This window comes from Schistocerca serialis, chromosome 1 (assembly GCF_023864345.2).
Source record: "Schistocerca serialis cubense isolate TAMUIC-IGC-003099 chromosome 1, iqSchSeri2.2, whole genome shotgun sequence".
Taxonomy (NCBI): domain Eukaryota; kingdom Metazoa; phylum Arthropoda; class Insecta; order Orthoptera; family Acrididae; genus Schistocerca; species Schistocerca serialis.
In genome coordinates, this window is record NC_064638.1 from 617,723,149 (window position 1) to 617,738,081 (window position 14,933).

Consider the following 14,933-nt stretch of genomic DNA (forward strand, 5'->3'; position numbering starts at 1 on the left):
TTAGTATGTCAGTACCATTGCTTATTGGTTGATTTTATGTAAAATGAGATTTGGCTGCCAGCTTCAGTGACAAAGGTCAACATCAAGAAAGATGCCTTAGGCCAGGCATGGCCAAACTTTGGTGACCCACAGGCCTGATTCACGTACTTACTTCAGCTCGTGGTCCACCTCCTTATGGTGCAACAGCAACGTTCCTAGCTCTTGAAGTCAGAACTATAGAATCTGTGACCTTATGTTTATTGGCTAATGCATCAATATGAATGGCATCCTATTTGTGACTTGCCACCCCAACAAATTATGCCACAGAACGCATGTTCTTGAAAGTACATTCATTCTATGTTCACTCTGAGTTCCCTCTATGGGCCAGGTTGAAACCAGTCATGGGCTGGATGCAGTCCACAGGAAGCTGGTTGCCCACCCATGTCCTTGCATTTAGAAAGGGGGAAAGTAAATTTTGATTGGGAGAGAGAGTTCTGCTGTTGCGTGAAGTGCAAGAGTTCTTCACTGTGAGTTTGGTCCACAAAGATGTAATCAATAAATTTGTACAAAATCATGCGACCACAGTTTCTCGTTGTTGAGGAATGCCCCTTTCATGCAGCTCATGAAAAAGATTCTATGGGACCACCACAAATGAACCAACACTCTACAGTGGAGTGCGAACTGTACTGAAACCTGGCCGGCAGATTTAATCTGATGTGTCAGGTTTGAGTCACAGTCTGGCACAAAGCTCTAATCTACCAGGAAGTCTCACGAGACATAATCAGCCTGGTTCCTGTAGTCATTCCTCTGATACTTTTGTAGATCTGGCCCTCAGAAGAGAAGTAGTTATGGGTAAGAACTGTATTAGCTAGAGCGACAATAAAGAAGTGGCCTGTGTTTGTGAGATTTTGGTGTAGAGTGAGGATGGCTAAAGGTAAAAAGTAAAGTTTCAGGTAGGAAAGGAGTGGGAATAGATCTGTGATGTTGCAGAAAGTGGTTGGTGTATCATGTATCACAGGAGGCTCTGTGGTGAGCTGGAGATCTAGCAGCTTGGTTTCTCCCAAGCTGTGTTCTGAGTGACAAGCCCCTCATTTCCACCCTTCCACCACCAATCTGTTCCCTCACTCTCTTTCCCAATTGTGGAAGTAAAATATAAGTTCCAAATGCTAGGAACACTCCTCCAATCTATATTTAAAAGTTCATCCACAGTGCCTGAAATTCTTCCTTCTGAAAGTAAGTGCAAGCGAACCATTCTGTCTCCTCCTAAAATGACAACTATGTATCTCATTCAATAACGATCAACATCAAGCTAGAAGTATTATATTATGTGTCTGCTTTACATTGCACAAACAGTTCCCCTGTGGACATCCATCAGTCAGATGTGGGTTTAAGCAGACATATGGCTCCACTCAGTAGTAAGCTAGATAGTACCTCAGGACAGTGTCTCGGGACTCGTCACCAGTCGCCACCAATACGAACAAGCCCAAACAGACATTATAGAAGTTACTTCTAGATGTTAGTCATTGTTCACTGGATCTACGAGCATACCAGAGTTTAAAACAAATCAGTGCAACTGAACTCTGATCTATACTGTCAGGCACACTCTTCATACTCCAGCTGAGTACTGAAACTTTGATCAGCAAATAATTGTGAATTGTTACTAATCTGTGTGTCATCTATTTTTGGCGTATCTGTTGCCTAACATTATTTGTCCCTGGGATGACTGTGTATAGTTGCTGTGCTCATGCAAGCCATCTCGTAACAGCAACTACTTGGTGCCAAGGGGTTCTCCTCCTGCCACTAAGAGCATTTGGTGAAAACGACAAGTACAGTCTAGGAGCAACATTGAATGGAGAATTTCTCAAGCCATACTTGATATTCGAATATACACTTTTTTCAATATTTGAACATTTAATTTTAGTTTCTTTCTTGTGTAGCTAAACACCACTATACAGGAATGATGTTATTTTTTTGTATTATTCCTTTTGTAGATACAATGGTAATATACTTGGATTACAGACATAAATGCCAGAACAATAGACACTATGAAATACACTATGAAAATAACACATAGCTTTTGCATTCTAAGCTAGTGCAATAAACAAACTGCCAAGCAGAAATGGGTAAATAGGATATTAGTGACATAAAAGTAACTGTAATTATACATGGGAAATAAGAAACTGTATAGACCGCTGAAACTATCAATATACATGAAACATTAAACCAAAGTTAAACAAGATTTTTGTTTGAACAGAAACTCATGAAACTGATAGTATTGTATATATCATGAGAAAGAAAGTCTCTCATATATTAGAGTTCCTGTGATTGCTCACATGAGGAAACATATCACTCTGAAAGTAAACTTGTAGCACAGGTAAGATGTCAAATATTTTGCTTCTAATATTGTCAACAGCAGGATTACTAAGGTTAAGTACTAGCTCAGCACTAAAAAATTCACAAATAATGGTCTCACTGAACAAACATACAAGAACTACGACTCAACTCCCTCCTAAGAAAATGATGTGGAAAGAGTGAAAAACGATGGAAAGATAGGTCATTCCAAACCAATCTATTATTAATTACAGTTCCTTCCCACGTGTGGTTTCTCAATCCATGGTTTAAATGGAGTTTCCTTCTGGCTGTAAATTTGTCCTTCAATTTTGCTATAGCTGTATCTATTCCCTTATCATCTTAAAATGGAAAATACAGGATGGAATAATGATAATAATATGAAGAAGATAAGACTGCTACTCACCATATAGTTGAGATGCTGAGTTGCACATGGGCACAGCAAAAAGATTGTCAAACAGGTAAGCTTTCAGCATTATTCACTTCACCTGGTCCTCCTTGACCCAACAAGTCACCTTCCTCAATGTTGAACACCACTTCAAAAATGGTTACATCAGTACCTCTGCCCACATCAAACCTACTTAACCATGAGCAATACCTCCCACTTCACTGAGTGAAGTGGCGCAGTGGTTAGCATACTGGACTCACATTTGGGAGGACGATGGCTCAAACCTATGTCCAGCCATCCTGAGTTAGGTTTTCTGTAATTTCCCTAAATCAGTGCAGGCAAACACCACGATGGTTCCTTTGAAAGGGCACAGTCAATTCCCGATCACACCCTTCCCTAATACAATAGGACCGATGACCTCATTCTTTGGTCCCCTCCATCCAAATCAACCAACCAACCAACCTCCCACTTGCGACAGCTGCCACTTATTCCATACCACAGAGACTGTTCCATAAAGCCTAGTCACCCATGGCTGTCGCATCTGTAGTGATGAGCACGTCCTCTCGAAATACATCAATGGTCTCACTGAGTCCTTCACAGACTGTAATTAACCTCGCAAGCTTGTACAGAAACAGATTTCCCACACCTTATCTCTCCAGTCACCCACCAACTCCCAAAGTGCCACCTTCCAGTCACAGAGGAGCATTCCCCTCGTGACTCAGTACCACCCAGGATTGGAGCAACTGAATCACACTGTCTGCCAGGGTTTCGACTACCTCTTGTCATGAGGAATGTCCTACCCACTATCCTTCCCACCCCTCCCACAGTGGTATCCGGTCGCCCACGGAACCTCCACTATCCTCATCTTTCTTGACACAACTCCTGCTTCCAACCCTTGCCTCATTCAGGGTGTATACACAGATAGAGAAAAAGAATTCCCGGATTTTCCGGTAAAAAATACACATTTTCCCAGGTGTAAATACATTTTCTCTATTTTAACTGAAGTATATTTTCCCTTGGAACTCTAAAATTTGTCAATCCTTTGATTGGTAAAGAGTTTATACTCTGGCGTAGAACTTCTTCCTATTACAAAAGTATAAATATGAATTCCACCGAACACAGTACATTAGTTTCCGAAGCAGTGAAAGCGAGATTGCGATGCACTTTTGTCAGTGAATCATAGCTCACATCACATCTTGCCAGCAAATGACAGCAGATATTCAGAGCATAAGACATGTGATGTAGTCAGCCAACAGCAACTCATTGTTAAGTAGTGCACAGAAATAGGAAAACTTGCCGGTTTAAATTAATATGAACATAGTTACAAGAACAGCTAAGCTTTGGCATATAATATTGGTCTGTTTTGCATTGTGCTACCCTTTAGATACATCAAACCTGAAGTGTGCCACAAAAGTTTTAAATAGTGACATAAATGTCTGGTCTTATGCGTCCGAAATTTTTCAAAGTGCCTGATCCTCAAAGTGTTAAGTTTTAAATGAGATTCGAATGATGTGTGATTTAAGGAACTCATTAAACATTCTCACACACAACATAATTCATCTTGCGTAAAGGAAATTTTCTTTGAAAGTAGCACTTCTCAAACCACCAACTGCAATATTTTTCCTGCGAGTTGTTAGAAATGCAAACAGTTGTGACGTCACACTCATCAAAAGCAGCTTTTTGTTATTAAGTATTGCATAGTCTTCATCCCAAAGTATGTGACATATTTTGCTGTCAGCAGACACTTGCACGCATACTTCATTCTGTTTTCATAATTGGCACATTTTCTTTGCAATGTAAGTTCTATTTTGGTAATTTTCTCTTCTTTATGTTTTACTACTACAGCATAATTCTGCAGTAGGAGGCTAAAGTAAAATTCTTTATTAGAGTATCAGTTCTGAACAGAAATTTACAAAAATTTAACTGAAAATTAGAACAATGAAAAATTCATGGAATTCTAAAAAGTTTCCAGGTTTTTTCCAGTTTTCTCTTGGATGAAAAAATTCCTGGGATTTTCCTGGATTTCCTGCCTGTCATGGCTCGCATCCCTGTAATAGACATAGACGCAAGACCTGTCCCACATATCCTTTCATCATCATCATCATCTACTCCAGTCCAGTCACAAACATCACCTATACAGTCACAGGCAGGGCTACCTGAGAAACCAGTCATGTGATCTATAATCTAAGCTGCAACCACCATGCTGCATTCTATGTGGGCATGACAACCCATAAGCTGTCTGTCCACATGAATGGCCACCAACAAAGTGTGGCCAAGACACAGCTGGACCACCAAGTAGCTGAGCATGCTGCCCAACAAAGTGTGGCCAAGACACAGCTGGACCACCAAGTAGCTGAGCATGCTGCCCAACAAAACACTCTTCGATTTAATGACTGCTTCACAGCTTGTGCCATCTGGTTCCTTCCTACCAACACAAGTTTCTCTCAACTGCACAGGTGGGAACTCTCCCTGCAATATTTCCTACATTCCCGTAACCCTCCTAGCTTCAACGTTAGTCACTGTCTATCACCCACTTATCTCCATCCCTGTTTGCACTCCAACACTACATAGCCCTGTATTCCACCAATATACCCACAGTATTTTTACTTCTCTCCATGTCTCCACTGCCCTTGCTCTCTGTCTAACCTCCCGACTGCACCTAGCTGCCTTAACCTCTCTCCACCTCATCCCTTCATGCCCCCACAAGCAGCTTTTTACTATACTTCACCCCTACCCTGCTATCCCTCTCGCTCCACTCACCAGACTACTACTTACCCTCACCACCCAGGTTGCTTCTCCCATCATCCCATCATGTAACGCCGCTCGCAGTCTGGCCTCGGCAGCCAGAGACAGTGGTCGTGTATATGTGTGTGCTTTTTGTCTAATTCAGAAGGAGACCCTTTTGGCCAAAAGCTTACTTGTTTGACAGTCTTCATCTTGTGCCTTCTGCAACTCAGCATCTCCACTACATGGCGAGTAGCCATCTATCATTTCTCATCTTACAGGGATTGAGAAAAGGTGGACAAGAATATTTCATTCTTACAAAGTGAATCACAAAGTTCAATACATTTGATATAGATATGGAAGAAACGCTGCTATCTGTATCAGCAAACCACTATCCCAGAACAATGTAACCAGTTGCAGGTTGCGTAACCAGTGAGTTTTATTGGCAATAAACATTTGATTTTTAATATTTCACATAATTATCAACCAAATTTAACTATTTAAAATGTGGTGTCTTGAGGCATGGTAGCTGACGGGGCACAAATACTCGGCCTACATTCATCCAGTATTTGAGAATGAGGGCACGTAGTAACTACCAACAAACTTTATAAATTCAGACATTTCGTAACATTTTTCTCCCTTACATGGTTGAAGTCAAATACATAACACATTAACTCATTTCCAAAGTAATTAGACATTTGAGGCTGTTTTATATGAAGTGCATCCAGAAGGTAAGTTCACATCATGTCCAGTGATGGCACAAGTTGTCGGATAGGACTGTACATGCACAGGAGTAGAGAGTAGGTATGTGGGGATAATGAAGTGCAGTTTCAGTCTCGTGACAGCAGTAGATACCGCACAGTGCTAGAATAAAATGGCTGCTCTGATACTGTCTCACACCAACTGCAGAGTTGTGCATTTATTTCTGCATGCTCAGAAACAATTTCCAGCAGAGATCCATCCCCAGTTATCCCACACGTATGGACACGACTTTACGAGTGACGATGTTGCAGGCAATTCATTGAAGGACAAACCAATATTCACAATGAAGATCACAGTGGCCGACTGTCCCTGGTGATACCATAATGGATGGGAAGTGTGCAGTATGCAAATTTGTGGAATCAGCATTTCACAATTTCAAAACTCTCTCATCAATCCTTCAGATGTCTCACTCACTGTTACACGAAACTGTCTTCCTGGTGGCTTGGTTTTCATAAAGTGCATGCAAGATAGGTGCCAAGGCAACTGACAGACACACAAAACCAACAGTCTGGCCTCAGCATCAACATTCCTAAAGCAGTATGCAGAGAAAGGTGACAAATTTCTCAACCATGTTGTCACTTTGGACGAAACGTGTGTAGCATGTCACACCAAAAACCAAACAGCAATCCATGCATTGGCAGCGTAGTGGTTCACCTGTGAAGACCAAATTGAAGCAGATAGCCTGTCAAAAAAATCATGTGAAATGTCTTTTGGGATCAACGTGGTGTCTTGTGAGAGTTTTTACTGCAAGGAGAGACCGTGAATACTGATTGCTTTTGTGAGACACTGAAAAATCTGAGAAGAGTGATCCAGAACAAGAGATGTGGGATGCTGACAAGGCTGACAAGAGGCAATATGATTGTACATGATAATGTCAGACACCATAAAATAATGCCCCAAGAAATGTGTTGAATCAGTATGGAAGAGAAATCTTCAACCACCTACCCAAAATCCCCAACCTCGTCCCTAGTGGCTTTCATCTTGTCCATCTCTTGAAGTGATTTCTGGCAGGAAAACATTTCCACAATGACGGTGAGGTGCAGACTGAAGTACCTTCATGACTCTGGATGTTGGCAGCAGACTCCTATGATACGGGCATATAAATAATGGTGCATCATTGTGTTAAATGACTCAACAATGGTGGTGTCTATGCTGAGAAGTAGCCATTGAATCTACACTATGTGATCAAAAGTATACAGACACCTAGCTGAAAATGATTTACAAGTTCGTGGCGCCATCCATCAGTAATGCTGGAATTCAATATGGTGTTGGACCACCCTTATCCCTGGTGACAGCTTCCACTCTCGCTCGTATATGTTCAACCATGTGCTAGAAGGTTTCTTGGGGAATTGCAGCCCATTCTACACGCACTGCTGCACTTAAGAGAGGTATCAATGTCGCTCGATGAGGCCTGACACTAAGTCGGTATTCCTGAACATCCCAAAGGTGTTCTATAGGATTCAGGTCAGGACACTGTGCATGTCAGTCCTTTACATGGATGTTATTGTCATGTAAACACTCCACCATAGGCCGTGCGCAAAAGAACAGGTGCTCGATCATGTTGAAAGACGCATTCGCCATCCCAAAATTGCTCTTCAACAGTGGGAAGCAAGAAGGTGCTTAAAACATCAAAGTAGGCCTGTGCTGTGATATTGCCACGCAAAACAACAAGGGGTGCAAGCCCCTCAGCCCCTCCATGAAAAACATAACCACACCATAACACCAATTCCTCCAAATTATACCGTTGGCACTACACACACTGGCAGATGGCATTCGCCAGGTATTCACCATACCCACACCCTGTCATCAGATCTCCACATTGTGTACCGTGATTTGTCATTCCACACAATGTTTTTCCACTGATCAATCATCCAATGTTTACGCTCCTTACACCAAGCAAGGCGTCGTTTGACATTTACCAGCCGCTCAACCATGAAATCCAATTTTTCTCACCTCCCACCTGTCATAGTACTTGCAGTGGATACTGATGCAGTTTGGAATCCCTGTTTGATGGTCTGGATAGATGTCTGCCTATTATACATTATGAACCTCTTCAACTGTGAGCAGTCTCCGACAGTCAACGGACGAGGTCGGCCTGTACGCTTTTGTGCTGTACGTATCCCTTCATGTTTCCACTTCACTATCACTTTGGAAACAGTGGACCAAAGAATTTTAGGAGTTTGGAGATCTCACGTACAGACATATGACACAAGCAACAACCATCACCTGATGACATCTGAAGTACGTGAGTTCTGCAGAGCACCCCATTCTGCTCTCTCACAATGTCTGTTGACTACTGAGGTCACTGATATGGAGTACTTGGCAGCAGTTGGCAGCACAAGGCACCTAATATGAAAACATATGTTTTTGGGGGTGTCCAGATACTTTTGATCACATAGTGTAAATATTCCAATAAATATTTATTACTTAGTGATGTCTTTGTTTTCTATATTGGTCATCAGAATTTACCTTCTGGACACACCTCATAGGTGATAGTTTGATTGTTTAAACAATCAAGGATTTGCTGGAATATTTTGAAACATAATGTCTGAAAAGTTAACAAGCCATACAGGTGATGTGCATGACATATGGGCATTGTTCGTGAGGCTGCAAACATTAATATGTGGATGCGAGATTTGTGTGTGTGTGTGTGTGTGTGTGTGTGTGTGTGTGTGTGTGTGTGTGTGTAACAACAGCAGCCTACTATGGAAATCTGTTCACAGAGTTGCCTATCTGCAGGCATGGCTAATAAGATGCAACCATACAAAACATCTGCCCCTTAGTGATGCATTCTGCACCTATGCCACAACATATATTATGAATTGAAACTTAGAGAGATACTCTGTCCACTGACACTTGTCATTAGTATTGCAGTTTTCACATTGTCTCTTTTGAAATGGTGGAGGTGCATAAAAATAACTAGGACCTGAAAATATGAATTTGCAATAAATGCGAACACAGATGCAAATTTTGCCTCAAAATACAAAGATGTGAAACTACCTAATAAAGACTGTTTCATACCTAACTGTAGCTACATGAATATTTTATTAGAGATAATTTAAATAGATTTATTTTCTGCATACAAATATGGAAAATGTAATCAATTTTAAGTTACTGGAACTACTCATCACCTGGCGAAGGTAATCTACATAAGAACACGTTCGCAAAATAGAAACCACAAGTGTGTGTAGGACTCCTGCTCTAATGGATCTATACAAACTTAATTATGTATATAAACAGTTCATCCATAGGTTATGATGAATGATTTTATGAATATCAAAATATGTTCCACAAATGGCCATATATTTCGATTGTGTTGGCTTAGAAGCTTAAATTTTTTACATTATCAAGAAAGTGTACACCTGAGTATTTGAAATGAATTTCAACTTGATACCATGACACATTCCTGAGAAAACAGATGGACAAACAGGTGAACAACAAAGTGATCCTACAGGGACTCCATATTTACCGAATGGAGTACAGAACCCTAAATACTGCACAAATGCAATTTATAAAGGTCCCTGAAAAGAATTAAACTTGTTTCTCAAATTTGTTGTTTCCTTTGCATGGGTTTGTAAAAGAAGCTAGTATATGCACCAACAAAGTTTATCAAATTTAACCTCAATTTTAAAGCAACTGTCACAAAAGATTTTGATACTACTGGGGATGGATATCAATTGAAAGCATTTCTTGCAATGTGTACTTAAAAATAAAAAAAAGGAGGGGGAGGAGGGTGTGGTGTGTGTGTGTGTGTGTGTGTGTGTGTGTGTGTGTGTGGGGGGGGGGGGGGGGGGGGGCACAACACTGGTGCAGAGAATGGTTGAAATTGAGAGAGAAAGCTAATGAATGTGCATTAATATGCGACAAAAATGGAACACACACATCACCTGTGGAAGAAATTGAGAGCTTTAATTTTTATTTTATTTTAGTGCATTCCCATCTGTACATTTGTATGATTTTCTTCTTAATGTGTTCCTGCCTAATATAAGGCTGAAAAAGATGTAATACCTCTGCCATTTTGGTACCTATCAGTGCACTTTTGTTTTTATCCGTATATTCTATTGGCTGTAGTTTCCACAATATTGTAAACCCATGATACGGTGAGAAAACCTCTTTCTCACTCAACATGTGTGGTGAAACATCACAAACAACACCAAACATCTTGTCAAATCAGCTATCAATCAAAATTCCTCTCAAAAACATAAAACATCATCAGTGCTTAGCAAACACAGCAAGCAGAGCTGCACTCTACCACATAGTATGGCAAACCACTGAAGTTGACAAATTGTTTGTTTGTTTACAATTGCATAAAGAATCACATTGTGTAATGCAACATGGGACTTGGTTGTTGGACCTAGCATTTTTTAGAACACAGAAATCCGTACATTTGTCCACCAGCTGAAATGCAAAAGTTGGTGTAAAATGGCAGTTTCAGGTGGTGGTTATTTTGAACTATGGTTGTGTCAAATACTAGTCAAGGTTGGGCCTGAACTACCTTATTTATGACATTGTGAACCAAGGTATGCAACTGCACAGCAGCCATTCCTGAATGCTTTGCGTTGTGCATTCTTTTCATATTTTGAAATGAATGAAGAGACCTGCGAGAGAGAGAGAGAGGCGGAGCTTTTCCCTCCAAACCATTCCGCTTTACTTCCAGCAGCCATAATTCTACTTTCTTTACACTCACGGCAGACTGCCAATTTACAGTACCCATACTCTGCACCACAGCAACCAGAGAACAAAATCTGTGAATATGTACTCTGATGATGCTGAGTCATACTTTCAGTTCTACTTCTATGCTAAATACCTTGTCAGTCATGAAAGGTCAAAATCAATATTCTGCCTTTATCAAATTGAGTGAGAATAAAGAAATCATGTCCAGAAACACCTTAAATCCGTGACATAATCTGTTCACTGGCAGGAAAAGTTTGCTGCTTCTCAACCGAAAAAGCTTACATACAGCAAAAAGAAGAAAACAAGCAAAGGCCATTTCAGTGAAAAAAGCAAACATTCCAATACAAAAGCTCCACATCACTATTATTTTAAACAGTCAATTTCAAAGTAGTGTGGCAATTTTAGGCATGTATCGTGACAAACTTTCAAATTTGTACGTCTAATCATTTACAAAGAAAAATAATTTGGATGCACAATTAAAAGACACTTGGACCTAAGCTTTTGGCCACAGCCTTCATCAGAAAAAGAAAGAGAAATTAAGGCTGTGGCCAAAAGCTTTCAACTGTGCCTAATTGCAACTTAATGCGTCATCTTTATGGTAAGTAGCAATACATTTTTCCTCACATTTTGGTGTTCCAACCTGGAGTTTCCGCTGTTTAATAATTTAGATGCGAATTTTGCCAGAAATGGACCTAAATCTTGCGGAAAATAAGATACTACATTTCAAATTACCCTGTTACATTACAAATAACCCTCTATTTATGTGATCCATGTGGTACGAAGTTCTGAATACAACATTTTTGTAGTGATCAAAATAAACACATCTACACAGCTCACTGTACACAAGATGATAATAGTTTAAGTACACACATATATAAGTGCCGTGTTATTAACTTACAGTGTAACATTCAAGACAAATCCAATTCTCTCTTGTTGATCCACACTCAAGACAAGGTAGAGTGCAGTTTATACCACATGGAGGCACTTCTCTTACACGATCCAAGTGAGGACAACCAGGCAATGGTACAACAGCAAACATTTCTCCAGCCACCAACATCTGCAAAAAACATTATTATGAAGGCAATACTTCTGTATATAGCTTGTTTAGTTCATTCCTTTAGGCAATGTGTTCCTTAGAACCTGTCATGAAGGACAACATTGATAGATGTGGAAAGAGTCAAAGCATACACTAAGAGAAGCACCTGTATGCTGTACTAACAATTACATATCAATTTGTCTTCAAAAGACTATAAATCAACCAACTGAAACTAGCAAATACTGCTCCTACTTTAAAAAAAAAAAAAAAAAAAAGTAGTTGCTTTTTCCAGTGATACAAAGTAGCCTATTTTACCAACATGACTACACTGATTACTAACAACGAATGACACTAACTACCTCTGTTGACAAGAGTTTTCTATTCTTGAACCAAGAGTTTCAAATTAGTACTTAATTTTTTTTTAGTTTATTAGCTCAAGGCAAGGAGAAAAACACTTGGTGTGCCACAGATACAATACTGAGATTGAAGAAATTTTGTATTTATTATTGATACATGCTTTGAAATGATCAAAGTCAAGTGGCAAAATGAGTTGTGGAATAGTTTTCAGCATATAGATCATTGAAGCAGTTGTGCTGTCTGTCTTTTTATTCAAACAGTCAAAACAGAATACCATGCATTCATGAAATTATTTTTTTTACAGGGCTCATCATCAACAGAAACTCATCCTAACAACTGAACGTCAAAACAGAATACCATGCATTCATGAAATAATTTTTTTTTACAGGGTTCATCATCAACAGAAACTCATCCTAACAACTGAGAGTCCGAGATGGAATAACAATATAGATAGACTGATAGTCACCACATAGAGGAGGCACTGAGTTACAGACAGGCACAATGAAAAATAATGCAACAAATATTCAACTTTTAGAATAAGTCCTTCATCAGAAGTAGAAAAATCACATACGTTCGAAGAAGCACAACTCATACACTCACTCATGGCCACTGTCATCTTTGGGCACTAAGGTCCGACTGCAGTCTCCTTACAACCTGGAGATGACAGAGTGTCTCTCTCTCTCTCTCTCTCTCTCTCTCTCTCTCTCTCTCTCTCTCTCTCTCTGAGTGAGTGAGTGAGTGAGTGAGTGAGTGAGTGTGTGTGTGTGTGTGTGTGTGTGTGTGTTCCACTTCTGATAAAGGATTTAGTCTGAAAGCTGAAAATTTCTAGCATTATCTTTCACTGTGCCTGTCTGCAGCTCAATACTTACTCTTTGTGGTGAACAGCAATCTACCCTTGCCACATAGATGAAACTTTATATGGAGTCTGTTTCTTCACTTTCAACCGTTATTAAATTTGAATGACCCAATGTAGTTGCACATTATGTGAAGAACGTTACAAATCTACACCAAAGTTATGATTTTTTTCATTAAGTTGAACCCTGTTCAATTAAATACAGCCACAACAAATGCTCACAACTAGTCAGCTGGAAGACAATAGACTGCAGCTTTAGCATAAATGCATTATGTCTTAGTTATGAAATTGATCAGTACATTGAAATGGTGAAGTGTTTTCCTGGTGATTATCCTCATGGAGAAAGTCTCGAAATTGTAATCACTGAAGAAATTATCAAGAAAGTGTACAACATGGTAATGAATGGTTGACAGTAAGAGGTGTAAGGAAAAGTTGACACCATAAACATATCAAAAGAAAATTACTGCAAATTTATGTGAAGAATGTACGTGGGCATAGTTCTTTCACAATAGGAACAACAGAACTAATGAATTCTAGTTAAGTGGAGTGTGTCTACTTGCTGTAATCCCACTCCTTCAACATATAATTTTTTTTCCCTTTTCTTTTATCTTTTCTACACATAATGCATACACCATGATTACATATAATTCATACATTCTTATTCACAATAAAATTTGCTAAACTCGATTACTCAATGTATTGATTTCAGGCCAACAATGACAATAGTCAATTTGTGACTAAACTTGTGAATACCTTCTTTAAAAAAAATTAACATCCACCATTCTCTTCTTGCGAAAGAATGTATTATCTTTTCCTAAAACTTAGTACTTCAAATGTTATTTCTCATCAAAATTACATTTTAGAAAGCTCAAATCTTAAAATGTAATCCTTTAAAAAATCCAATGTTATTGCATGTCAGCCTAAACGTAAATTTTCCTTGAATAATATGTCAATTTATGAAACAGTTAAATTAGAGAATTAAGTTTCCAGAAAATTGTTGGTGGGCTTTGGTAGATCTAAGTGTGCACCAAAACTTCTGCCTCATACTACTGACTAATTATTTATACCAGTTTAAGAGAATACAGTTCATAGTTAAACCGATTTACTTCACTTCCTCATATGTTGATGTATTTTCTATTTTTATTTTACATTAATATTTAAAATATATTAGCTTTCTATTTTAACACTTTGTAATTTCTCTCCCACACACATCTTTTTAAATGGGCATCATGCATGAAGTTAGTAGATCCAGTCATTTTCCATCATTCAGTATGCACAGTTGTATGTCAGTCAGTTGGCAGCTAGCATTCAAAGAGGAAAGTTACTATGTTTGTTTTATGAACCATTTGTGAATTTTTGTTAGGCCACTCTTAAGCTCTGGAGCTTATTGATCTGTGTTGACAAATTTATGTAATTCATTACAAGCAAAGTGGTGATCGTGATCATGTCTGGTTGCAATAAATGTGAATGAAATGAAAAGTAAACTCAGCAGTGATGTGTTGAATTATTTAATAAGTATTTAAACACAATACAATAATCTAGAGATTATTAGGAGAAGAAGATATAGGAGACTTGTGGTGAATCAGAACAGGTCAGCAAAGTTGCAATAGGGGATAGATTTAGGTGTGTTACGCAATTTTTACAACTTGTTATAAGTGAAAGAAGATCAATACGATTCATAATAGAGAAGTTTTATTTAGTGCCACAAGTATGGAACCATAATGAAAACTCCAGAATGAGATTTTTCACTCTGCAGCGGAGTGTGCGCTGATACGAAACTTCCTGGCAGATTAAAACTGTGTGCCCGACCG

General features: G+C 39.1%; 1 protein-coding gene across 9 annotated transcripts in view; it reads right to left on the minus strand.

Moving 5' to 3' along the window:
• Positions 1 to 14,933, minus strand: part of LOC126477859 (histone deacetylase 6) — a 329,968-nt gene that overhangs the window by 38,212 nt on the left and 276,823 nt on the right. For all 9 annotated transcript variants that reach the window (XM_050103654.1, XM_050103653.1, XM_050103652.1 and 6 more), the window contains one exon: positions 11,775 to 11,933. In XM_050103654.1, the coding sequence (XP_049959611.1) occupies positions 11,775 to 11,933 (159 nt within the window). The remainder of the gene's footprint in view (positions 1 to 11,774; positions 11,934 to 14,933) is intronic.